General features: G+C 43.5%; 1 protein-coding gene across 8 annotated transcripts in view; it reads right to left on the bottom strand.

Annotated features, from left to right (window-relative positions):
* Positions 1-24783, bottom strand: part of ABLIM1 (actin binding LIM protein 1) — a 698379-nt gene that overhangs the window by 128625 nt on the left and 544971 nt on the right. For 6 of the 8 annotated variants that reach the window (XM_085603283.1, XM_085603280.1, XM_085603286.1 and 3 more), the window contains exons 9-11: positions 17373-17450; positions 13603-13758; positions 4744-4788 (exon numbers count right to left, since the gene is read on the bottom strand). In XM_085603283.1, coding sequence (XP_085459409.1) covers positions 4744-4788; positions 13603-13758; positions 17373-17450 — 279 coding nt within the window. The remainder of the gene's footprint in view (positions 1-4743; positions 4789-13602; positions 13759-17372; positions 17451-24783) is intronic. The other 2 variants (XM_085603287.1, XM_085603288.1) reach the window with 1 other exon arrangement.

Below are 24783 nucleotides of genomic sequence, written 5' to 3'. Positions count from 1 at the left end.
CCACCAGTTCTGCCATCAGACACCACCCTTGCACTCGTGGTCGGGTTTTCTTTGGCATTTCTAGTACTTACTGATGAGTTAATGAATTCAGGACCATCGAGCATCCTCTTCCCCGTCCTGCTTCCCTTCAGTACTCCCCGGAGCACAGCCTTGCACTTAGCAGGAATGAAGCGTGACTTCCACCGCCCTGCCACTCTTCGGGTGTTCTCAACCCCATTCTTAGTGTTTCCAGTCATGCCAGCGCACTATCTCTCTTGCGTCCCTGAATGCACTGTACAGATGCATAACTCTTGGCCCCACAAGGTCACTGATGTAGTCTGCACACAAGCACCGATCCTGGGTGGAAATCACTGGTCACTAATGTCTTCTTCGAAGTGATTACAATCACCACACGCTTTGTAGCCTGCGTTCGAAAGGCAGAGCACACAAACTCATTCGCGACCCTTCATCCAAGTGTGCCAGTGCAGGCAACAGCCGCCCTCTCCCCCGCAAAAGACGCCCCTCCCACAGCATGTGTATCCCTCGAACATTCCGCTCATGCAGACGTGTGCTCGACTAAACACGGTATAGTGCAGAACCTGCAGCTGCAAACATTTCTTTTTTCAAAGACAACAACGATGCTTTGTCAGGGCAGGGGGCACACAGGTTTCAGGTCAGGAGGTGCTCGAAAAGGCCCATGGACACAGCCCTCGATGTGCTGTCTGTCACCTGCCTCTCCACGAGGGAGCGAATACTCTGGCCATTCCTTTGTAAAGCTGACACAGGCGCGCGCACATTAGCAGCAGTGCAGTGATGCGTCAGTAGCTGGCACCAGAGTCTATGCCTGCGCGATGTTTCAGGACCAAGTTAGAAATGGGAAAGATCCTTTACCACACAGGTGTAACCACGCAGTGCCTTTACCACACAAATCTTTACCAGGCATAAGCCTTTACCACGCATGGTGAGTATAGTTAAGGTCAGTACATAGGGTATGGGGTGGATATGGGTATAGGGTGATAAGGGGTGTTTTAGGGTTTAGAGGTGGGTAAGAGTATTGGGTTGGCAAGGGTTTTATTAGGGTTAAGGGGTTGGTAGTGGTAGTGGTATAGGGTGGTATGGGTATTTTAGGGTTTAGCAGTAGGTAAGGGCAGGTGGTTATAAGTGATTTTTTAGGGTTAAGTGATGGGCAGGGTATAGGGTGGCTAGGGTATTTTTAGGGTTTAGGGGTCGGTAGGAGCATGGGGTGGTAAGGTTATTTTTAGGGTTTGTGGGTGGGTAAGGCTATTTGGTTGTAGGTTTTATTTTAGTGGTAAGGGTTTTGGTGATAAGGGTGTTTTTAGGAGTTAGCTTTAGTTATGGGGCTTAGGTTGCTGAAAGTATTTATTAGGTTTTAGGGGTGGTTAGGGGCAAAGGGTGGTAAGGGTAATTAATAAGGGGAGGATTGGGGGTGGTGTTCTGCCATCAGACACCACCCTTGCACTCGTGGTCGGGTTTTCTTTGGCATTTCTAGTACTTACTGATGAGTTAATGAATTCAGGACCATCGAGCATCCTCTTCCCCGTCCTGCTTCCCTTCAGTACTCCCCGGAGCACAGCCTTGCACTTAGCAGGAATGAAGCGTGACTTCCACCGCCCTGCCACTCTTCGGGTGTTCTCAACCCCATTCTTAGTGTTTCCAGTCATGCCAGCGCACTATCTCTCTTGCGTCCCTGAATGCACTGTACAGATGCATAACTCTTGGCCCCACAAGGTCACTGATGTAGTCTGCACACAAGCACCGATCCTGGGTGGAAATCACTGGTCACTAATGTCTTCTTCGAAGTGATTACAATCACCACACGCTTTGTAGCCTGCGTTCGAAAGGCAGAGCACACAAACTCATTCGCGACCCTTCATCCAAGTGTGCCAGTGCAGGCAACAGCCGCCCTCTCCCCCGCAAAAGACGCCCCTCCCACAGCATGTGTATCCCTCGAACATTCCGCTCATGCAGACGTGTGCTCGACTAAACACGGTATAGTGCAGAACCTGCAGCTGCAAACATTTCTTTTTTCAAAGACAACAACGATGCTTTGTCAGGGCAGGGGGCACACAGGTTTCAGGTCAGGAGGTGCTCGAAAAGGCCCATGGACACAGCCCTCGATGTGCTGTCTGTCACCTGCCTCTCCACGAGGGAGCGAATACTCTGGCCATTCCTTTGTAAAGCTGACACAGGCGCGCGCACATTAGCAGCAGTGCAGTGATGCGTCAGTAGCTGGCACCAGAGTCTATGCCTGCGCGATGTTTCAGGACCAAGTTAGAAATGGGAAAGATCCTTTACCACACAGGTGTAACCACGCAGTGCCTTTACCACACAAATCTTTACCAGGCATAAGCCTTTACCACGCATGGTGAGTATAGTTAAGGTCAGTACATAGGGTATGGGGTGGATATGGGTATAGGGTGATAAGGGGTGTTTTAGGGTTTAGAGGTGGGTAAGAGTATTGGGTTGGCAAGGGTTTTATTAGGGTTAAGGGGTTGGTAGTGGTAGTGGTATAGGGTGGTATGGGTATTTTAGGGTTTAGCAGTAGGTAAGGGCAGGTGGTTATAAGTGATTTTTTAGGGTTAAGTGATGGGCAGGGTATAGGGTGGCTAGGGTATTTTTAGGGTTTAGGGGTCGGTAGGAGCATGGGGTGGTAAGGTTATTTTTAGGGTTTGTGGGTGGGTAAGGCTATTTGGTTGTAGGTTTTATTTTAGTGGTAAGGGTTTTGGTGATAAGGGTGTTTTTAGGGGTTAGCTTTAGTTATGGGGCTTAGGTTGCTGAAAGTATTTATTAGGTTTTAGGGGTGGTTAGGGGCAAAGGGTGGTAAGGGTAATTAATAAGGGGAGGATTGGGGGTTCATCCCAATACAAATTATTAAATTAATGTATAAAACAAAGTGGGGGGGGGTTGGGAGTCTCCCCCTAAACAAATTAAAAGTTATATATATATGTCCCAGAGCAAGCCGCACTATATATATCACTTACCTAAGTTATACTTATCTGCGTGGTAAAGGCCTGCGTAGGTAAGGCATATGGGTGGTTAAGGCGTGCGTAGTAAATAAATGTGTGGTAAAAGCATGCATTGTAATGTCATACAACCATTAGCAAGGATGGGAAGGCCCAGTCTCACCATAGAAATTTGAAAAACTCGAAGGAACGTATAATGATTTGAATATTTATGACTTGCAATATTGATTATAGATGGGGGTTCAATTCATGGTTGAGATCCGGCAGAGACTGATGATGGCTATAGGTCTGGTCTAAGTATCTAAATACTGGACTGGAATAAACATATCAGGTCACTCTGCTATTGGTGGGAATGGCCCTTGAGATTGGCTCCCTGGGCGAAGTGGTGAATTCTCTGAAAGTATTGAATAGCTCTTTGCAAGTGTTGGAGGCTTTGGACAGACAAGTCTAATAGTACGAATTCTCTTCTCCGAGGAGTGCATCATGCTATATGGTATGTGGGTTACTGTGATTTTTCTCCTGAGTTCAGGGTACAACATCTTCATTTCAATGTTTTGCTACTTGGTGGCCTGAGCTATGCTGGTTTAATATGTCAATGGTTAGTTAACCTTTTAACAAAGCTGTTGATTTTTACTTTAGTACCGGCATGGTTGAAAAGTGGAAAAGATGTAAATAGACATCAGATTCTATACTTTTAACATTTCTGAATAGAGAGTACATTATTGGCATGGCACTGGATCTGAACCTGAGCTTACAGTGCATGTCATAGGAACAAGGTTCTTACCTAACTTCCAGAACGCCTGGAAGTAGGGGTGGGCGGAATTTGCGTAGTCGCGCTACGCAAAGCTCCGCAAAATGGGAAAAAATCTCCGCGAGCACACAGAAATTCCGCGAACACGCGGAATTGCTTGTTCGTCATGCTTTTTTCCTGTTCGCGAACGCTGTTTGCGTGCTCGGGGGGAAACATCTTGTGAACATGCATTTTGAGAACGCGAACAAGCAAAAAAGTCCACGAAGCCGCGGAACGCAGAATTTTGGGCAATTCCGCATTCTTCGCGGAAGGCAAAATTACCCAAATTCTGCGAATTCTGCGAGCGGAACAGAATTTACCGCCCAGGCCTACCTGGAAGTTGGAGAAGGTCATGTGCATGTGCAACACAAACAAAGTTGAAGCTGTATCCAGCTTTGCATTAGGGTTGCTTAAAGTGTTGCATGAATCTGACATCTGTGTATGGTGATCCAACAACGGGCAGAACAGACGTGCACAGTGTGACCTATTTCTAGAACAAACTGTGACTGAATGAAGAGATGTAGACAGATTCTCCTACGTATTACGTTGAGATAAACACCTGGATTTGGTGGAATACTCGAAATAAGAATTCTCAGGCATCACCCCTGAGAAACATACATACATTCCCGGAAGCAAATGGCATTATTTAAATAGTAAATGGGGTGCCATCATGATCTAACACTGTACAGTCAAGTGTAATGTGCCACCCAGTCCTTTTCTCCGAGATCACTTGAGGAAGCTCACTAAGGAAGTGAAAGAGGATCTTGTAATTGGTTATTTGAAATTAGTAACTTTGCAACACCATTAGACGAGAGAGTTAGTTTGCCTTCATAGTGCTCAGAAAACCCTGCACAAATCAGCTTACAAAGAAGATCTCAAGCAAAATCACCCCAAAGCCCATCTCAAGAAGGTTAGTTCCCCAAGCTGAGTCATACCATTGAAAGTGTTAGTCCATACTACACGAGCATGGGGTGTGCATTTCCGACTTACTCTGTCATTGTGCGTTGATGACCTGTCACTGCGAGGGCTCTGAATCTGTCAATAGAAGGTATGTTGCCATTAACACAATCATTCAATGATGCAGTGTGAACAAACCATATCAGTTCCCATTCTTCACCGTCACGTTCATGAGCATCGATCACCAAAGGACAAGGCCAGTGCCATCTTGGAATCTTGTGGCCACTCTCCTGCTATCAAAGAGGCAAACTGGCCTATAAAGACTTATTCGACTGGTTTCTTTGAAAGGCCAGCAGGAATGATACAGCATTTGTCACAGCCATGGTGTAAAGATATCCACCAAGGAGAGACGTTTTAAGGTATGGACAAAGTGGGCAATTGCCCAGGGCCCCCACCTTCCAAGGGACCCTCTTAGAACATGATCTTTCTCATTATTTGACCCCTGTCTATGCTATTTCTCTGTCTAAGCCTCTGTCCCTTTCTCTGCCTGCCTTTACCTTTGAATCGTTCTCCCCCTTGTCATCTGAAGGCCCCACACACACATATGTCAACTGCTTTTGAAAGTTTCTCAATGTTTAACATATAATTCAGTACTTTTGAGCACCATGAGGGCTTGAGTTATAAGGAAATGATCAATAACGTTTAAAATTGTTCTGAAAAGGGGCCCTCGAAATAGGTCTTGCTCAGGGTACCCAAAATCAGAGATGACACTGCCACCAAGAACTGTGGAAGTAATGTGACCACCAATCTCACACCATCCTCCTCAGCTCCACCGCATATTTCCCTCTATGCAGCGGCGGTTTCTTTATGAGGACGGGGGAGCAGTACCCCCCGACCCTCGCTACGAGCCGCACAAAGTATTAAAAATAAAATGGCAATGAAATTATTTCAATGCCATTTTATTTTTAATCAAGGTATGCCGCAGCCTGCCTCCGATCCATGCGGGCATGTCCTCTGCTGCTGATTGACAGCAGGAGGACTAGAGTAGTGATAGCCACACTCTTCAAAGTGTGCATGGCACTTTGGCCGGCAGTCTTGCGCCGCCCAAAGTGACGTGCACTTTGAAGCTCTCCACCCAAATGTCATAGACACTGGGTCGAGACCAAGCACAGGCCTCTAGGGCTTGAAGGAGCGTTAGGCCAACCCACTCTGTCCAATCCTGGCGCTCCTCTCATGCAGCATGAGAGCAGCGTCTGGATTTGTTAGAGGGGGTTCTTCGTTTCACTGTCTTCGGAAGGATAGAAAGGAGGTTGCAGAGCCCGCAGGTATGTTCAATTTCAGTTTATTTAATTCATATAAAATGTGTAATGCATGTACTTTAGTTTGTGTTTTTTTATTTTGGAGGGAGGGGTTGTTTTTATTTGAGCTTTTGAGGGAGTTTTTTTTTATTGTGGGCGTTTGTAGGGAGGGAAAATGTGTTTTTGTTTTTGTGGAGGTGGTGGGGCACTTCGCTCACCCTACCACTTTGAAAGGTCACTAGCTGAACCTGCCTCTACGAAATTTCATTATTTATCCAGAGATGAATCCAGCATCTCCCTAAGAGAGCTGAGACGGTTTTCAGGAGTGGATCAAGTTTAGACTAGTGGATGGCTAGAGGTGAACAGGCGAGGCCTGGGTTTGTCAGTGATGACTCTTGTTACCATTGCTCCTGAGGGAAAGGTAAGGCTGTCAGAGGACTCTGTGTCACACAGAAAACCATGATCCGCTCCAGTTCTTTTTTCCTACTGCAAATTATTGTCATCTAGAACTTTAGTCCAACTGGTTAAATTGTGGTGAAACAGGACTACTGATCCCATAATGCATTAGGTTATAAAAAGAAAGCGCATAATTGAAACATGGTTTTCTTCACTAGAGGCCTCTGGTGGATTTAAACAGGGCCTGCCACCCGTGTCTTGCCTTACCCTCATTTGAAGTGGGTTATACCAGCTCTGTGACACGACTGATTTGAGATAATTGGTCCTAGGCCAGTAGCTTGGCTGTGTTTACAATGGATTTTGAGCTGTGAAGAAGGTTCACGCAATCTAGAAGATAAGAGTGAAAATAATGTGCAAGAAAAGTAGTGAGCTACACAATGTAGGTAGATGTAGATGTAGGTGACTAATCAGCAAAATATGTCTTAGCACTCTCATGAATAAGTGAAAATCCATATCATAATCCTGATATGTATTTAGGAAAAAATAGAGGTGCCGGATTAAATAGCGCAATCCTGCTTGAACATTTCCAGATTGTATAAATGGCACAGGTGCCTATGCAATTTTTCACTAATGTTTCCAGTTTACATTGCTTGCCCTGGTGCAATTGTCTGTCAACCATTGCATGACTTCACTGGTGCAAACATTACATTCGCACCTATTAACCAGTGCAAAAACCAGTCAAATCAGATGTCAATGCAAAACTGCACAGTTATCAATCGCTGACCATTACTATAAATGTATTATGCACTTGCATGATACACAGTCATTTTTGCTCCACACGTAAGCTTTTAAAATGATTAATTCATTCATTCTGTGTATTGTGTTGTGTTCAGCAAGCTAGTGTCTTAGCAACATTTTAGTAAATAAGGGAAATGTAATCCAGAAATGTTGGTGCACTGTTGCATCCACACCTGAACTATCAATGGAGTCCGGTCTCAGGTCTCCAGGCATGTATGAAACATTAGATGCGACTAATGCGTGCACGCGTGTGATTGTGTTTGAAATAAGACTGACTCTTCGAAATCTTTGCGGGGCACTGGTGCGCATGTATTTATGTATAAATTGGGTAGCATGGAGCGCAAAAGTAGCTTCAAGGCAGTGGATTGCTGTGGAAGAAGGGGCACAAGGAAGGTATATCAGGTGCTGGAGAGGGGCGCAAGGGACAGGGTGGGGATGAGACTGGGAAGGCTATAGGATCCCATGGTGCAAAGTTCATCCTTGCATAGAAAAGTGAATATATTCTTGGACCTTGTTCTGTTAACCATTTCCTCACCCTCCTAATACCCTGAGGAACACGTAAGTGTTCAGCCATACACTCAGAAAATGTCTTTATTGTCGTAATTTCCTATATTCACGTGAACTTGTGATTACGATAACTTTTTGACTGTAAGCGCTTCAACCTAAATCTGCTGTATTATACTGGGACCATGAATGTATTGAGATGCCAGTTGAAGGTGTGTAGTTACCTGAGGCTAAGAAATCTTCTCGATTACTTGCCAGTGTGATCTCTGGTACCAGTCGCACAAATTTTATTATGGTTTCACTCGATGATTGACTCTAACCAACGACCTGCGACTCCTATGTATTAAAGCACTCTAACAGCCTGTGTCCAGGGTTTTGACACACTATATTTATAGCTAACATCAAATAACATAAATGAAGGATGCAAAACCCGTCAATCCAAAGAAACATAGGTCTGGATTCCAACTTTGTCGAAATCAAGGGGCTATGTATATGACTATTCTGTAAGGTTCGCTCTTTATTGGATGGGATAAATAACACCTATCACAAGTTTTTGGGCAACAACATGCAGCTTTTATTGCTTATCGCATTAAAATCCGCATGGTACTGTATACTTTCCCCCTATTAAATTCCGTCAGGATTGACCTGCCGAAAGCTAATGAAGGGAGAGTTATTTAACACAGCCAGTGATTACTGCCCACTGACGCACTCTTAGTCAGGGCTATTGGCTATTTGTAGCCAAACACGGTGCAGGAAAAGTTCCATATAATGCGCATAAATCGAGCAAACTCTGGGAAATGGCGCCTCGGGCTGATGGCAGTCTTATAATAGCCCCCACAATGAGTCATTGCTAAGATTCTTCCTCTTTTCTTATCCAAAGAGATAGTTAAATATTATCGTGTCTGCTAACTAAAAGAGGGTGGATTAAAAGGCTTCACGCATATACAAATAGCAGGGTATCAAGAGAGACTTCACATTGGGAGGTGTTGCAAAACGGCGCATTTGCAAAATGCTGACAGGAGCTGTAAGCGCACCCGCCATGGACAGTTATAGCCTATGTGGTTCGGGATGGGGTGGTGGATAATCAGCAAAATGGTGAGGCCCCCTGCAAAGTGCGATGAAAGGCCCCAGCAACCCCAACATCTCACAAATATCCATGGGCTTTAGACTAAATGATGGCCTCCTGAAAAGTGGGGCTCCCCTCTGCCCCCTTGTGCAGCGACGCTGCAGGGGCCTGCTTTACATCCCTGTATATTGTGCAGAATCTCTTCCACTGCAATAGGCAGTAAGGATTTACAAGCAGGATTTGGCTGGGAATGTGAGTAGCAGCAGCTAGCAGGCCTTGACAGGAGTGCCCTGCTTCTTTCTACGTAAGGCTGCCACTGCAGGAAAAGCCTCAATTCTTTTGAGGGCACCACTGTGCCTCGTGAAGTATGGCTGCAACTGCACAACTGGCCAGCTGGGAAATTTCCTCAGGACCCTGTATGCCAGTCTGGCTCTGATTTGACCAGGCTTCAGTCAGTTACTCGGGGAGCTTCGTTCACAAAGCTGTTTGCACACCTAAGTTTAATTTCGGTCCCTTATTGAATGCATTTGTCGGGGGGACCTGCATTTACAGAAAATGTCGTCAAGGTAAACATAGGTTAAGGTTTGGGTGTTTCAAAGAGATCCTAACTTCAGAACTAGGTGGACACTGACAAACTCGCAGGTAGTTTTCAATCCTGTGAACAGTCACAGATTTACATCTGTTAAGGGCGTAGGTTTGTGTTCTTCCAGGGAGGAAGCAGAGAGGGAGCATCCCTGTATTTATTTAATGGCGTGTAAAGAAAAGAGTTTCTGTCTGGGGATTTTTTTTTCACTTTAGAGCGCCAAAAATAGGTTAACTGTGTAATTGTCTGTTGGTATCAGATTCTGTATGCCAGTTTTCTACTTGGTTACAATTCTGCTAGCATACATTTTATGCTTTTAGTTCTGTAGCAAAAAAGTGACGCTTCTGGCTTTCCATGACTACTGGAAAATTTGTAACTTAGCAGTACTTTACAAGAGCAAATATATGACTCTTAATGCTTATCTTTTGCAAATTGGACTGATGGTTGCTACTTGTTAACCACACTGATTTAGGAGGTAGGGCACTACTTTTTCAGGCAAACTACAACATTTAGATGTATTGTATTCCTGTCACTGCTTTTGGGGAAGCTGTTTGGAGGTGAAATCTAGCTCCGCAAGCATCCCCGTGCAAGCTGCATAGTTAATTGAAACACAAGCCTTAAATATAGGTAAGTTGCTAACTGACAACGCTGCTCTACACTATGTTTGTTGAAGATGTAAAGCCATCTTGGGCCTCTGATGTGATTTCCTGAGATGTTACCATGGGTTACAAAAGTGATGTTTGAAACTTTGGTATTAGGATATTTGGTGGTTTTGAAACTTTGGAAATCCTACCTCTTTTGGGTGAATTGCAAAGAATGTTGGCAAGTATGATGTCTTATTGAGTTTCCAGGGGAGGGTCCATCCTCTAATGCCTGTACCAGCTTCCTTTCAAATTTGGAGTGGAGGACAACATGATCGAGAGTAAACTCTTGGTTTAAAAGGTGAAATGGCCAAACATTCTATTTTGTAGCAAGTTCGATACTTCTTTTTTCAGGAGGCACTCCACTTTTAATACTTTGTCTCACAGGAACGTATTCTACTTGCTCTGCCATGTCCCCTTGTCAGCTTAACAGGTGCCATCTCTGTGGCTCTGTGGTTCTGTGTGGTGACCACCTTGGACTCAAGATTTCACAGTAGCCAGCGTTACCTTCACTTCAGCAAATAACTTTTGGGAGAAGTAGAACTGGCAGGGATTCACGATATGTGCACAGAAGCATGAACTCACCCCATCACAAGAGGCTTACTGAGGATGGCAACCGTCACTGCCAACTTAGGCTAAACTGCTTCCTCCCAGTTGTGAGAGACTGGCAGCTTAATTTGAGCTGGAGCATCGAATATGGGCGTGGAGAGAGAAGAGGATTGCGGCTGGTCCAGAGGCTGCAATCGAAGCATGGCCAATAGCTGGGTCTACTTTGAATTGGAAATAAGTGGGGGTTCGCGACAGTATTCATTCAAGACATAGGACATAGGCTTTTGACCTCTGACCAGAGTTACAAAGGGTGACTCCAGTGATTCGAATATAAAGAAGCTGCTCTTTGGGGCAACAAATGAATGGCATTATTTATAGCACAAAGTTCAGTCTTACACGCCTGAATATTGACACCAACAATATCGTGGCATATTAATATCGAGAATAGAATATCGAGGAATAAAATATTGAAAGGCAATTGCATACATGGAAGCAAATATTTACTATTCCTAACCCCACATCTGTGTACTTTGAAGATATATGTACTGTGTAGGGCCATATTTGTGGAGTTAGGTATAGAACATCTAGACTTGGTTACCTGTTGCTATTTTATTTACGATCTTCTGTCCTCAATATTCTGTGCCATTGATATTGTTGATTCGATATTTGGGAAGCACACCCATGCATCTCACTGCAAACTGCAGGAAGCCAAATGATGGAGAGATGAGACTGATGGAGCGTCATAGTGTTATTGTTGTCATTTCTATAGTGGATTCCTTGTCCCAAGCACAGAGATAAGATTCAGTTATGATAAGGGGATGGGCCTAACTAACAAAAAAAAGAATTTGAATAACATTATAGTGATTAAGTAAAATCAGCCATGTTACATTGAAAAAACGTAAGGAGAGCAGAAAATGTATATATTTTTCAAAAATGTCAGCTCTGAGAGGACAAACTGGCGCTGAGGAGGTTCCGAGTTCCAGTCATTAGGAGCTGCTGGTTGGCAGGACTGGGGAATCATTCTGGCTTTCTGCACCTTTGGCATGTCCAGTCTGATGAAAGATTTGTTTCTTGTGACTCTTGGGTCCTGCAATGACGAGTTTACCACAAGGCAAAGTACAGACTTTACACTGAAATCATACCTGCAGGAGCAGCTACAGTAAGAAGTGCGAAATATAGTGACCTGGCTGCATTTTTCAATTGATGAATTGATTAATTGTGCAATGTTTTCCACTAAAGTGTTTGCATGCTATAATCTTTTTGAAGTTTTTAAATCTTGTCTGTAACTTTTTGATCTTTAATCATAGTGTAATGTAATTGGAAACATATAGTGTTGTCCAATCGTATATTGTTGATCTCAGTTGAGGTCAAAACCAAAAAACTTGTATTGTATTGGGCTGCATTTCTGTGCCTTGAGAATAATGCGCTGAACTGTGTTGAGAATGGCTTTCAGAGGCGCAAGCGTGGCCATTCAAAGGTCACAGAGAAGGGCATTTACGTCGGTAGTATATAAGGCTAGAGCTGGCCTAATGTTCTGATGTCGTAGGAAGGAAGGAGGGGGGGGGGTCAAGAGTTTCATTTTTCTCAATCATGGTTTAATTGGCAGTTTATCGTTTATTCATACATTTTGGTAAATTGTGGAGCTGTAGATTGTACAATCCATGAAAAGAGTAATATAAAAAAACTTTATTCACAAGAACAAAAGGAAAATGGAACAAAGAAAACAAAGCCATAAAGTTACAATAACAATTAAGCATCACTTAGAAATGGAGGAACTATTCTAGTAAATAGTTAATAATAATAAGCTGTTATTAAAGCTACCCTGTCACTAAAAAGCACCCTGGTTTTATGTAGAGACCCCTATACATTGATGTGGCTGCGTAATGGTGTAATGACTGATGTCCACATAACACATCTCAGTGGTACTCAGTTTATCAGCATATGACCCCCTGGTGTTCCCAGCCTGTGGCTAGCACACTGCAAGCTCGGCTGCAAAGGCTTTAACCCACAGAGCTACCTTATTAGGTGGTCGGAGTAGCTACTACTTCTCGGATTATTTAAAATGCTCGCATTCAATCTGCACATTGCCATCTTTCATTCTGTCTACTAATAATCTATCTCCCACTTGAACTCATTAGGGCTTTTAATTATTTTCTAGGGCCAAAGAGAGGTTTAATCAATATTTAAAATGCAGCAAAAATACAATAGGGTGCCACCATCTTGACAGAGTGGATATTCCTTCATGGCGGCTTCTGAAAGAAGAGAATTCAGATCGGCGCTCGACTCAACACCCTCATGTCCTATCTGCTCTTAGTTTCCAAGGCGACATGTGACTCCCTACAAACTCTGTAGTAAATAAATATAATTGATAAACGGCGTGTGCTGGGCTTTAAGTGGCCAGATGCGGCACAGGTACATGTCTCACAAGCAACAACGATGTAGCGACATCCAACATTCATTCGACTCATTCAATGGCGTAACGTAAAATGCTGGTGCCCTCGCAGATTGTGAAGAGGGGCCCCCTAAGTCTCCCATATCTCACAGATATTCACTGACTTTGGGCTGAATGGGGGCCCTTGAAAGTTTAGTGGGGGGGGTCCCTGAAGAGTCAGGGGCCTACCTGCGCTGCAAGGTCTATGTTACGCCCCTGTCCTTCTCTACAAATACAGAGCAGTCACCCCATTAGATCTTTCTGTCAGCCAGCAAGATACATCAATGCTTTAATGCTTCTGGTCACTGCTGGGCTAACCCAGCCTTTTTCATCCGTCCTACATTAATAAATACAATGAGTATCATTGAGTTGGGTGCTGGTATCGGACATTTATACTGCTGAATACCCTGAATGGGGGTTAGGTGCTATCAAATAATATTTTTTAGATAATATTCTTTTTGGTTATTTTTTTATTAATATTTGGGCTACTTACCAGTTAGCCCTTATGCTAACCCGAATATTACCCCTTTCCCCTGTATACAATCGTTAATCAGGGTTTTCATGACAGCTGTACAGTAATGGAATACCTCAACAATTAACAATGGGTATCAGCTGTGAAATGGTAGTGGAAGTGGCTTTCAGCCGGGATAAGGACTTGCAAGACATGATGGATTCTAGGCACTTACCTCGCCGACGCTCTGCCTCTCTTGTCGGTCCTCCAAGGTGGTGGTGTAGAAGGGCTCATAGGTGATCAAGTCAGGCCGCTCAATATCGTAGATAGCCTTGACTTTGGGGATGGCGGCCAAGTCCTTGTAATCAAGGATCTCATTGTCAACCTTTGCCTAAACAAGAAAAAAGGAAGATGGAGTGTAATTATAATCACTTATTTTTTAATATCTAACCTCCTTTATGGATACTATAAGCAACTTTGCATCCCTCCACTGTCACTTAATAAGACTGGAGCACACGACAAATGATCAGGAATCATTTCAAACTTTGAAGCAATCCCTTCTGGGAGCTGAAATGCGGCTGCTGCTAGCGAACATAAGTATCATAGTCATTTTTGCAGGGGCCATCAATCCCCAACTCCAAGATGGTCAGTGTTGAATCGTCTCACGTGACCCTGAGGAACATTGTGTTCTCCCACTAAACTAATGGTCAAAAATCTCATCTTGCTCTTATCCACATATTTTTGACTAGTTATATCAACTACAAATGGTTTCTACTAGATTCAAGTAAAACAGATAGATTTCATGGCATGTATTGAATCGATATAGAGAAAATAATTTGATATGTATTGCACCTTGGAACTAGTTATTGATTTTTGTTCGGTTTAGGTAACATTTCTGTTTAATTCATACAATTTCATTATTTTTCCACTGCAAGTCTGATATATATTGAAGGTGACCTTGAAGGACTCTTCTGAGGGATTTCTTATTCCTGAGAGAGGTTGTGTGGCTAGGTAGCCTCCCATTAATTCACCTTTCTCAGGCCCCAGGGCCAAGAAACTGTGTAAGACCCTTCGTCTTGAAGTCTTTTCTATTCAGTTCAAAATAAATGACATTCCGTCCAGATGGCAGGGATTAGCTTCAGTGGGCATTAGACCACATGAAAGCATGGGCTAACAGATACATATGTGAGAAATTACTGGATGAGGTCTTAGAACCATTTGCAACTTGTAACTGGGGTGCAGGGACATGCCCAGTGGAGGCTTGGACAGGAAAGATGTTTTCACAGGAGAAGTTGACATCAGTTGTCTAGAGGTTCTTGATGGTTCTTTGCCAGTTCGGGATGTGGCTAGGAACAATGTCTGGTGCTGTATTCTCTCCTGAATAGAGAATCTCTCAGTGGTGAGATACATAAAGCATCTCAGGAGAGTGGGATCCCCAGGGCCACTAAACTTGGCTAAAGACTTCTGCCATTACTACATGGATCACACAATGTCTATTCTAGTTTAGTATTTCCTTAGACCAAGTAGCCTTTCAGCTCCTCACAAATGAGGGCAGTGTCTGTGTTATGGACCTATTTACCTTTTGCCTCAGTGCAGAAAGACTAAAGTTTTTCTGTGACCAGTACTTTCATATAAAGTCGTAATTCATGGGTGAAGTATGCTTTTCCTTTTGAGTGTGATGTCTGGGGTCAGGAAACAGGAAGTTTCCAAAGGGTTGATCTCTAAGTTCTAGATAGTGGAAGTGTGGATTCCAGTGCGGCTGGTCATTTACTGATTTCATTCTCTCTGAAGTCCATTTCTTCACAGGGGCGGTCATGCCGAGCCTCAGCCTCTAGTAGCCAATGTTTCATTACAGCTGGTAGCATGGAGGAATTTGGACAGAAATGACCCATACTGTGAGAAAAGCATTTAACACACTTGTCTGTGTTGGAGTAACTATAAACTGCTTCAACCATGTTTGTTTTCTTGCACATTGCCCACATCATGCGCCCATCTCTGAGGTTTAAGCATCTTGCATTTTGGCTCTCAAGTTCTGGAATAAGTTAATAGCTTGCGCAGCTGAAAACTGTTTAAATGTTTGTGCCTAGCAAAGGTTGTTCTCCCATTCTCATGTTCTCAGCTAGACACCGGATCATACTCCTATTGTGAAATCTCAATATGGGGCCAATACCAGAGACGTGTGTATAGTAAACTATACATTTGAGTCCTGACTATATTTGGTGGGCACCAATATCCAGAAAGCACTAGAGATTATCCTAGAGGGCTTGATCTAACAGGTGATTGGAAGGGGGCTTGGATTCTCTTTTAGTAGATATATTGTAAATTCTCAATTTTCTTTCTCAAGTAGCAGACTCAGTACATTTACTTAGATCAGCTATTTCAAAGTGACACTGTATGGTCAATCGGTCTATGCTTAATGAACAAACTAGGACTTACTGTCTGTGGATTATACTAGGGATCACACCAGAGTTTTGATTGATGCAGCCCTCTGAAGTCAGATATGTGATGTTTTTAAGGGGTATGATCTGTTTAAGGCTTGTATTTAAAATGGAACCTCTTCCCTGGAGCACTCATCCAGCAAATCATTACCTGTAAAAGGGTATCAGATGTTAGGGCTCTGAATACAGCAGCTATGTCTTTCTCCCAGAATTGGCATATAGCACATCTTTAGACAAAGGAATTCCAATAAACTGTGGAATGTATATCTCGCATTATGTGACTTTGGATTTTTTTGTGAAAATATAAAAGCACAAACAGGGAATAATGGTAATCTTCAAGGAGCCAGCAGTTTATTTCATTTAGGAAAACTCTTGTTCCAGTATCTTACCCCACTCTAGCTATATTGATTAAATTGGTTATGCAGAAATTAATGCTGTGGTATTTTGGCCTTAGTAACATATTGAGAGTATATTGCAATTATGACCTTCAAATTTGGGGTTTGGAGGTTCACTAAGAAATAACGAAGGTGATAGAATGATCAAGGAAGCCTGTATTTAGAGCCTTTTTTCATCAGCACTAGTGGTATTGTTACAAGGAACCAAGGTTTGATGTGAGTGGTTGTTGCCTGTTGGTTGGGACGGATCTCACTCTATAGATTTTAACTGCCAGCATGCTTGCATAATGTATGTTGTGCATTAGGTTTGTGGTTGTTTGGGTTCTTCTGCTGTCAACAGTTATGGAGAACCCTTATACCCTGTGTAATACTGATTCTGGTGACTTAGTATGTTTGATAAAAAATAGTCAACAGAGAAAAAAAGATCAATTTCTTTTTGTTGAAACAAACTTAATTGAAAACCACAATGTGAATGCAATATATCATGGCGAGGAGAAAAAAAGATCAATAAAGAACAGTAAGTAAAGAAAAGATGAAAGAGAAGGCAAAAGAGAGAGAAAGGAAAAGAAGGAAGACAAAAGAGGACGGAGGATGAGAAGTAGAGGGACTAAAGAGGAGGGGAACGAGGGGAAGGAGAAGGAAGAATGAGGATGAGGAAGGGAGAAGGGGAGGAGGAGAATGGTAACGAAAGGAAGAAAGATGAGGTGAAGTAGGAGGAGGAAGCAATAAGGAGCACAATGAACGAAGAAGGTGGAAGGAAGAAGGAGGAGAAAGACAGGAGGAGAAGGAAGAAAGTAGGAGGGGAGAATGAAGAAGAGAGGGAGGAAGGGAGAGAAGCAGGAGAAGAAGAAAGGAAGGATGTGAGAAGAGGAGGAAAAGGAAGGAAGAAGGAAGAAGGAGGAGAAAGAAGGAGGAGTAGAAGGAAGGAGTGAAGGCGGAGTCTGGAAATAAAGGGAGGAGGACAAGAAGGGCAGTAAGGGGAGAAGAGGTGAAGAAGGAAGTAAAAGGATAGGAGAGGAGTGATAGATGAGAAAGGTGAAGCAAAGTAAGGAAGGAAGATGGATGAGGAGGAGTAGAAACAGAACTTTTATAAAATGCCCTGCTGTCAGAAGAAGCTGGTCCACCGTGTCCCTGCATGGTGACCTCGCATTTGAACACTCAATAGTACTCACATAAATGGTGTGTCCGGGTGATCCAGGGATACTGGAGCCAGGCCTTGAATAAATACTGTCACATGATGTCCGCGTCGGCTGTTGGATAACAAGATTTAGTTAGAATAGGACTTATGTTCACTCTGCCCCCCAAACAAATGTAGTCCCCTCTAACATAAGCATTGTCTGTCAACCCATCACCATAAATGAACAAGTAACAGAAAAGCAGTATATTAAGAACCAAAATAAGGGACTAACTTCATCTTGTTAATTCGCTGTGACCATCTTTGCCGTTTCTAAATAAACAGTGACCAAAATAGTTTATGTAATCTACGCCCTGGAGCCATTGTTTGAAATGTGTTCTTCAATCTAAACATGTGTATGTATACATAACTTTTACATGGGTGTTACCAAATATTCCTTAAGCTTTGTATCCCTGACCGGCTTATAAGCAATTTAAATAAGAACAGTAATTAGTATCAAGTATCATTTTAAAGCCGGTTTATTGCAGTCTGGGAGAAATATGTCTGAATATAGGCATTTCCATGGAGCAAACTTGTGGCTATGGAGAGAAAGCGGAGTAACAAAGGGATTACTGGCCTGCTCTTGAGATAAGTGATATTCCCTTTCTAATAAGCATACAGTAACAGACTGAAAACACTACAAATGGACACCACACCATATTAGAGAAATAGCCAATCTGTATCTAAGTAAAACAAGACCACAATGACAAAAATCCAACATACATTCACAAAGCTATCACTTATAAAAGAATAATCTTCAAAATACAGTTCCTGAAGTCGGGAGCACCAACCGGCGCTATCAAGGCATCGTGACCAACAAAATCCACAGCTCAGTCTGACCTCAATGGAGTCGTGTACCGGTTACGGCATTGGGATGGACCCGCAAACAGTACCTTGGAAATTGAAGAGGCCTCAGAGGCTTTGCGGTGAAGTGCGGCGGTGAGGTGTCACAGGCATTGGTGCCGCACATCGGTGCAGAAGGCATAAAGACCTTGAAGTCACAAGCGTTGCAGATCAATCTTCGTGATGTCGGAGTCCAGAACGCCGGCGTCGGGGCAGCAATGTCATCGTGGTCAATGCATTGTGCTGTTCACAAGCGGTGACCATGGCTTCGGTGCAGGCAGCGGTGCGGCATCGATGCAAAAGCGCTGTTGTCAGTAGATCCAGGGCTGCGATGTGAAACGGGCGATTCTCCGTGCTCTTTACAAGCGGTCCTTCAGCCATAGCGCAGGCAGCAGTGTCGTTGAATGAGGTCAGAATCAATGGCACCGGCATCGGGAAACCAGGGGCTGCGATGTGGGATGGAGCGATGCGTCTAGCGGTCACCACAGTGCAGGCAGTGGCATCCATGTCGGCACGAAAGGTCGTCGTCAGTAAGACCAGGGCTGCAATGTAGTTGCGGTCAATATGTTGTGATTCTCAAGAGTGGGGACCAGGGCTTCGGTGAAGGCAGTTGCATTGGGATTTTTTTCTTGAAGTTACAGCCCAGCAAACACCTCCAGTGGCCCAGAGCTGGGATAGGCACCACAGGTTCAGGACTCCCAGCAATGGAGTCCATGGCCCTGAGACTTCCAACAGGATGCAAGCACACACAAGCCCTTGGAGAAACCTAGCAAGCAGGCCCAACAATAGCAAAGTCCAATCCTTTCACTGTCCAAGACAGAAGCAGAACTGCAGGACAACACAGCAATCTGGCAGTCCCTCCTCACAGTTCCTCCAGCTTTTCTTCTTGGCAGAGGCCTCAGTCCAAAAGTGTTCCAAAGATGTGGGGTTACAGGTCCAATACTTATACCCCTTTTGGCCTTTGAAGGAGGTATACTTCAAAAACGTCTTTGTTGTCAACAAGGTCCTGTCTTGCTCTGTCTTCGCTCCAGACACATTCCAGGGGGGTAGAGACAGCACTGTAAGAGGGCAGGCACAGCCCTATTCAGGTGTCAGTGACAATTCCTGCCACCACTCTAGTTTAGGAAGACCCATCAGCCTGGTAATGGGCCATCAGGATATGCAGGGCACACCTCAGCTCTCTAGACAGTGAGACTGTCTAGAGTTAATGTACAAACCAGCCCCTGTCAGTCTAAACCAGACGTTGATTCTACAAACAGGTAGAGACACAGAATGGTTAAAGCAAGAAAATGCCCACTTTCTAAAAGTGCCATTTTCAAACACAGAATTTAAAAAACAACTACACTAAAATAAGTATTTTTAAACTCTTAGTTCAGGGAGCCCAGTCACCAAATCTCTATATCTTCCCAATTCAAAGTTACCCTTGTACCGCTCTGAATCCGGCGACGAGACACATGCGTACACCGGCGGATCCGGACCGGTGTTGGTATTCTGCGTGAATCATTCCCTCTTCATCCCCACTTAACCCGGGACTAAAGATTGTTTCATTCGGGAGAGATTGTGTTATCATAATTACACCTAACTTGGTAGACAAGGCGATGCTTATACGCAAGCCAAATATCGGAATCATTTGAAGTGCAATATACTAGGCCGGTTTCGCAGTTACTCTAACAACTAGACAGATTTTATTGCGCCCTGAAGAAGTCCTTTTGTAAAGGACGAAACGCGTCGGCTGTGATTTTTGAAGAATTCACGTGGACACAAATCTGAAGATATGCTTGTCTCTCGTACATTTGTGGTGCACCTGTGCTTTTTTGCCTAAACTAGGATATTCCAGTATTGGAACGACATTGTGACAGTGAGTGTTCTTTTGATGTGCACACGACACTCTGGGTAGTTCCAGAATCTATTTACAATAGACAGGGATAGCAAATCAGGTGCTGTGACCTACAGGGTTCCACTGTCTAGCTTCTCTTCTCTTACCCTTGTAAGATGTTACAAGGCAGCTCCAATGATAACTTATGGGAGAGATAGTCCTTGCACTAGTGAAACACAAAATTTGCAGTATTTCACTATCAGGACAGGTAAAACACACCAACAAATGTCCTACCTTTTACATACACTGCACCCTTTCCATGGGGGTACCTTGGGCATTACATAGGGTGCCTTACATGTAGTAAGAGGGAAGGTTTCATCCTTGCAAATGGTTGCACTTGTCCAGTCCACATGGCAGTTTAAAACTGAACTCACAGACACTGTAGTGGCAGGCCAGAGACATGGTTACAAGGCTACTCGTGTGGGAGGCCCAATCAGTGCAGCAGGCCCACTAGTAGCATTTGATTTACAGGCCCTGGGTACACACAGCACACTTTACTAGGGACTTACCAGTAAATCAAACATGCCAATCATGGATAACTATTTACGGAGATAATTTACACAGGGAGCACTTGCACTTTAGCACTGATCAGCAGTAGAAAAGTGCCCAGAGTTCTAAAACTGGCAAAAACGAAATGCAGCACACAGTCAAAAACAGGTCCGATGCAAAAAGACAGGGGGAAAAACACTCCAAAGAACCCAGGTCTAACAAAAACCTTGGCATTTCCTATAGTCTACTCAAAAAGGGATTTGAATTATAGTAACCTTGATTTAAACTGAGCATAACTGATGAGTGAAGGCCGAGATTTTGGACACCAACTCAAACGTGTCCCACAGTAAGAACTGGATAAGCCTAAAAAAGATTCGGGATTTGGCATCATAAACATGTCTTTTTTGGTCTGGATAAATAGGGTGGAACAGAAACTGTCTCATCACCCCCTTTCAAATATATGTCTATGTCATTGAGCCGTCAGAATTTTCTGAGGTTTCAGGTACACATCCGCAAGTTCCTTTTGAAGCAGATGAGGGCCAGATGGGGACATCAAAGAACAGTGCAATTGGACATCTTGTTTCACAAACTTCAAGACTCCTGATGCTTGTATTAGGGTTCAAAGAGGTGAAAGGTGTGTGCTCCCTAATACTAAGGATGGCAGGGACCACCAGTAAACACATGAAGTTAAGCAGAGCTCATGTGCATCCAACTAGCAGGAGTGATAGAGGTAGGGATGAAATATGGAAAATATGTTCAGGCCAAAAACAGGAAATGAAGCACAAATAGTGTACAGAGCCCCCCAAAAACACTGAGGCGAAGTCGCAAGAGTCCAATAAAATGATACAGATGATTTAGACAGGTGAACACTAAGCCAGATGTTTGGCAGACACCTGTGTAAAAAGTCAACAAAGAGAACCAGACTAATTTGTAAATAAGCATCTTTGGGGCAATGACTTCTGGTGATTTTCTCTGGTTCCTTTCCTTGTGGGCAATGTCCTGAAAATTGTACTTGCCCAAGGTGGAAGGTTTGTTTCTTGAGCACAATTAGGTGTGGATCATGCTTAGAAATTACAGATTTGCTAGCAAAAGTGGCAGTTGAATTCTGTCATTCAATTGTAGTGAACGACCTGTCCACCATGATCATGATCTTGCGGTGAATTAAAACCTTGTGTTGTTATTGTGAGCAAGACAGTTCCTCTAATCATTTAGAATGCTGTTCATGCATCAAGCACAAGATCTGAGCCAGACCGTATCTTGACACAGATTAAATGCCTTTAGCATCTGAGCTCATCACATTTATGTAGGGTATGCAAAGGACCCGTATCCTGCATAGTCTGACTCTAAGAATCTCCAAACCTTGAGAAAGCCCTAGGCAGACATGCCACACATGAAGCACGTGTTGGCTGAACCTTCTAACATTCCAGCCCAAAGCTCCTATCAGAGGAAAACAAATAGTGTACCTCAATACGAGCATTGCGTGCTATGTTTAAAAAAAATATATCATTTGATTTAAACTAATAAACTGATAAACTCTGATGTGCACATACCTACAATCATTCTGCATGCCCTAGATTAGCCTGGAGGACACATTGGCTCCATGCCAACTAGGTCACAGACAACCTCACAACCAATACAGTCAACACCATTAATGAATAATGAGGTATGTGCAGATTGGAAGGACTCACCTGGAGGAGACATGAACTTGTTGCCAAGCTTCTGAACATCTATTTCTATTGGAAAACCAGGTCTAGCGCTTCACTCTGATTCTCTATTTACAGGGTTGTGGGTACCCTTGGGACCTAAGCATCTTGGAAGTACGCCAGTGTTACGAATGTGTGGGACATTAGGCAACTTCCTCCTAGTCAGACTTGAATATGTCATTGTCTTATAGTCCCTTATGTGGGATCGGCATTAAGGCTCACTTAATGATATGTGCCATCAGAGTTCTGTGGTCTCATGCTTATCATCTTTAACATCTGAAGCCCTGATATTTTACCATAACCATAATATATTCACATTTTGAGAGACAGAAAGAAAGGCATGGAATGCCCTTAAGGAAAGAAATGTCTTCACTTCTCGTGCCTATGTGGGAGACCGAATAATCAATGTCTGAGAATCGGCACTCCTCAGAAATGGGGAAACCACAATGAATGAAACACAGAAAAGTTGCATGAGCAACTACACAGAAAAGGAAAGTCTAGGCATTCCTGTTAAGAGTAGCTGAACAAAGTTCGAAACCATCAGATTTGACACTGCTGAACAGCTGTGTTAAAATGGAGAGGCCCTGAGTTGAGAAGTGAATCTGACACGTATGCATCTTCTAGGTTCAGACGATAGAATCCATTGGATTAGCAGTACCAGAGCCAACATCAAGCATGTATATAGCTAACCAGATGGCTTTACTGAGTTTGCTGCTATTGCCTCCTAAAGTGTCCTTCTGCAATGGACCTGATCCTCCACTTAGTTAAGGATTTCAGTGATGACAGAGAAATCAGGACCCCAGCCGCCAACAAAGGTGCTCCTTTCTCCTCCACTTTGGAATGGTCTACAGCAGGAGTAAGGTCAATTAACTTACTTGCTAATGAGCTCTTTCTGTAGTCATGTTTGTGAGAGAGAAAAGAGAGCCGAGATGTTCCTAGGGATGGATGTTTGAATACTCCCCAGGAATGAGGTCAGCACCTGGCAGTTCCAACTACCCATTTCCTCAGCACTGGAGGAGGGGAAGAATGCTCCTGCTAAGTCTCTTCTGAGCCAAATAAATAAATTCAAGTGTTCCACTTCAGACAATGGGCTATTGCAGCACTTGTTGGATGCCCTGTTCCAGTACACCTCCTTGAGCTTGTATTTATCTCTCTACTTATGAGATAAACATTAACAATGGCGCCCTGGCGAGGAAGAAGTGAAACTTCAAAGCTTGAGTCAAGACAGAACAGGAAAGTCTGGATCTTATACAAATATCCATATGTCGAAGGTTCTTCCTGCACAATGTTCAGATGTTTCCTGGCAGCAGAGCAGATAGTCTGACCTCCGTCTACACAATAAATATGGTGTATTTCTCTTTGGTTGCAAGTTTGTCAACTGAAAGGGGGAAGGACTTCCCAAAGACCCAGGTGCCTGGATCATACTAAATAAGACAGAATCTATTGGATGCTTGCGTTTTTTATTGGCCATTTAAAGTTATTAATAATGAGTGCTGTAGTTTGTGCACAAATGTGCAGGTATATAGATCAGGCCATTTTTAGCAAAAGCCTTAAAAAGGACAATTGGAGCTGCAGTAGTTACAGAAGAAAAGGCATCCTTGGACAGATCCATTAGAAACTGAAGATCCAGATGAACAGTATGCAGTACGCTTGGACTAAACAACAACACAACTGTGTGCTTTTTTGGAAATTGCTAAAACATGGCTTTCCCTAATAGTTTATCATGGATGGTTCTATAAGTCAGCACAGGGTGGTTATAATTAGTAAGGCACTATGTAAAATGGAGTAATGTAACATATTAGAACATCAAGATAGCATGGATACATGGAAAAAGGGGGAAATTCGACAGTAGGTAAGGCTATGGGGGGTGTAACAAGGCATGGGCGTTCCAGCCCTTGCGATGGGCAGGGTTCCAGTCATAGGGTTGAGCACTACTGATGCGGTGGAACCCTCTCCTGGGATGTGCATTGTGCAGTAACTGAGACCTCAGTAATGGACATAGTGGCCTGCAGCACACAAGCAATGATGAAGATAGATCAATATAAAATTATTGGTATTTAATTAAGAGGTTCTACAAGTGGCGAAACAAAACCTTAGGGAGGCCTCTGCAAGGAATGGGGAGGGGGCCTCCACAAAGCCCATAACCCTCATGGTCACCAACCACATTGTAGAAATATTTCACCTTTGCTGCCTGCATCGACATGACATCAGCAGGCATTTCTGTGATACATTTAGTCTCAATGAGAAAAATGTATCCTTGTGGCATGAGCATGCTCTACATAAAAACACCCTGAAAAACAAGGTGTCTAAATATTTTTTATTTTAACATTATCGTTTTTATTAACAAAATTGAACTTTGGGGGGATGAATGTATGTTTCTCTCACTGACAAATAATGGAGTAGGTTTGTAAGGGATGTGCAGGTACAAATTAAATCTAGCCACCAAAAGGTAAAGATGAAGTGGGTCACTTATATTTTAGCAGAGCTAGTTAATCTAC

Source organism: Triturus cristatus, chromosome 1_2, assembly GCF_964204655.1.
Source record: "Triturus cristatus chromosome 1_2, aTriCri1.1, whole genome shotgun sequence".
In the NCBI taxonomy this organism is placed as follows: domain Eukaryota; kingdom Metazoa; phylum Chordata; class Amphibia; order Caudata; family Salamandridae; genus Triturus; species Triturus cristatus.
The sequence above is the reverse complement of the archived record's forward strand: the minus strand, read 5'-3'. Positions and strand labels throughout refer to the sequence as shown.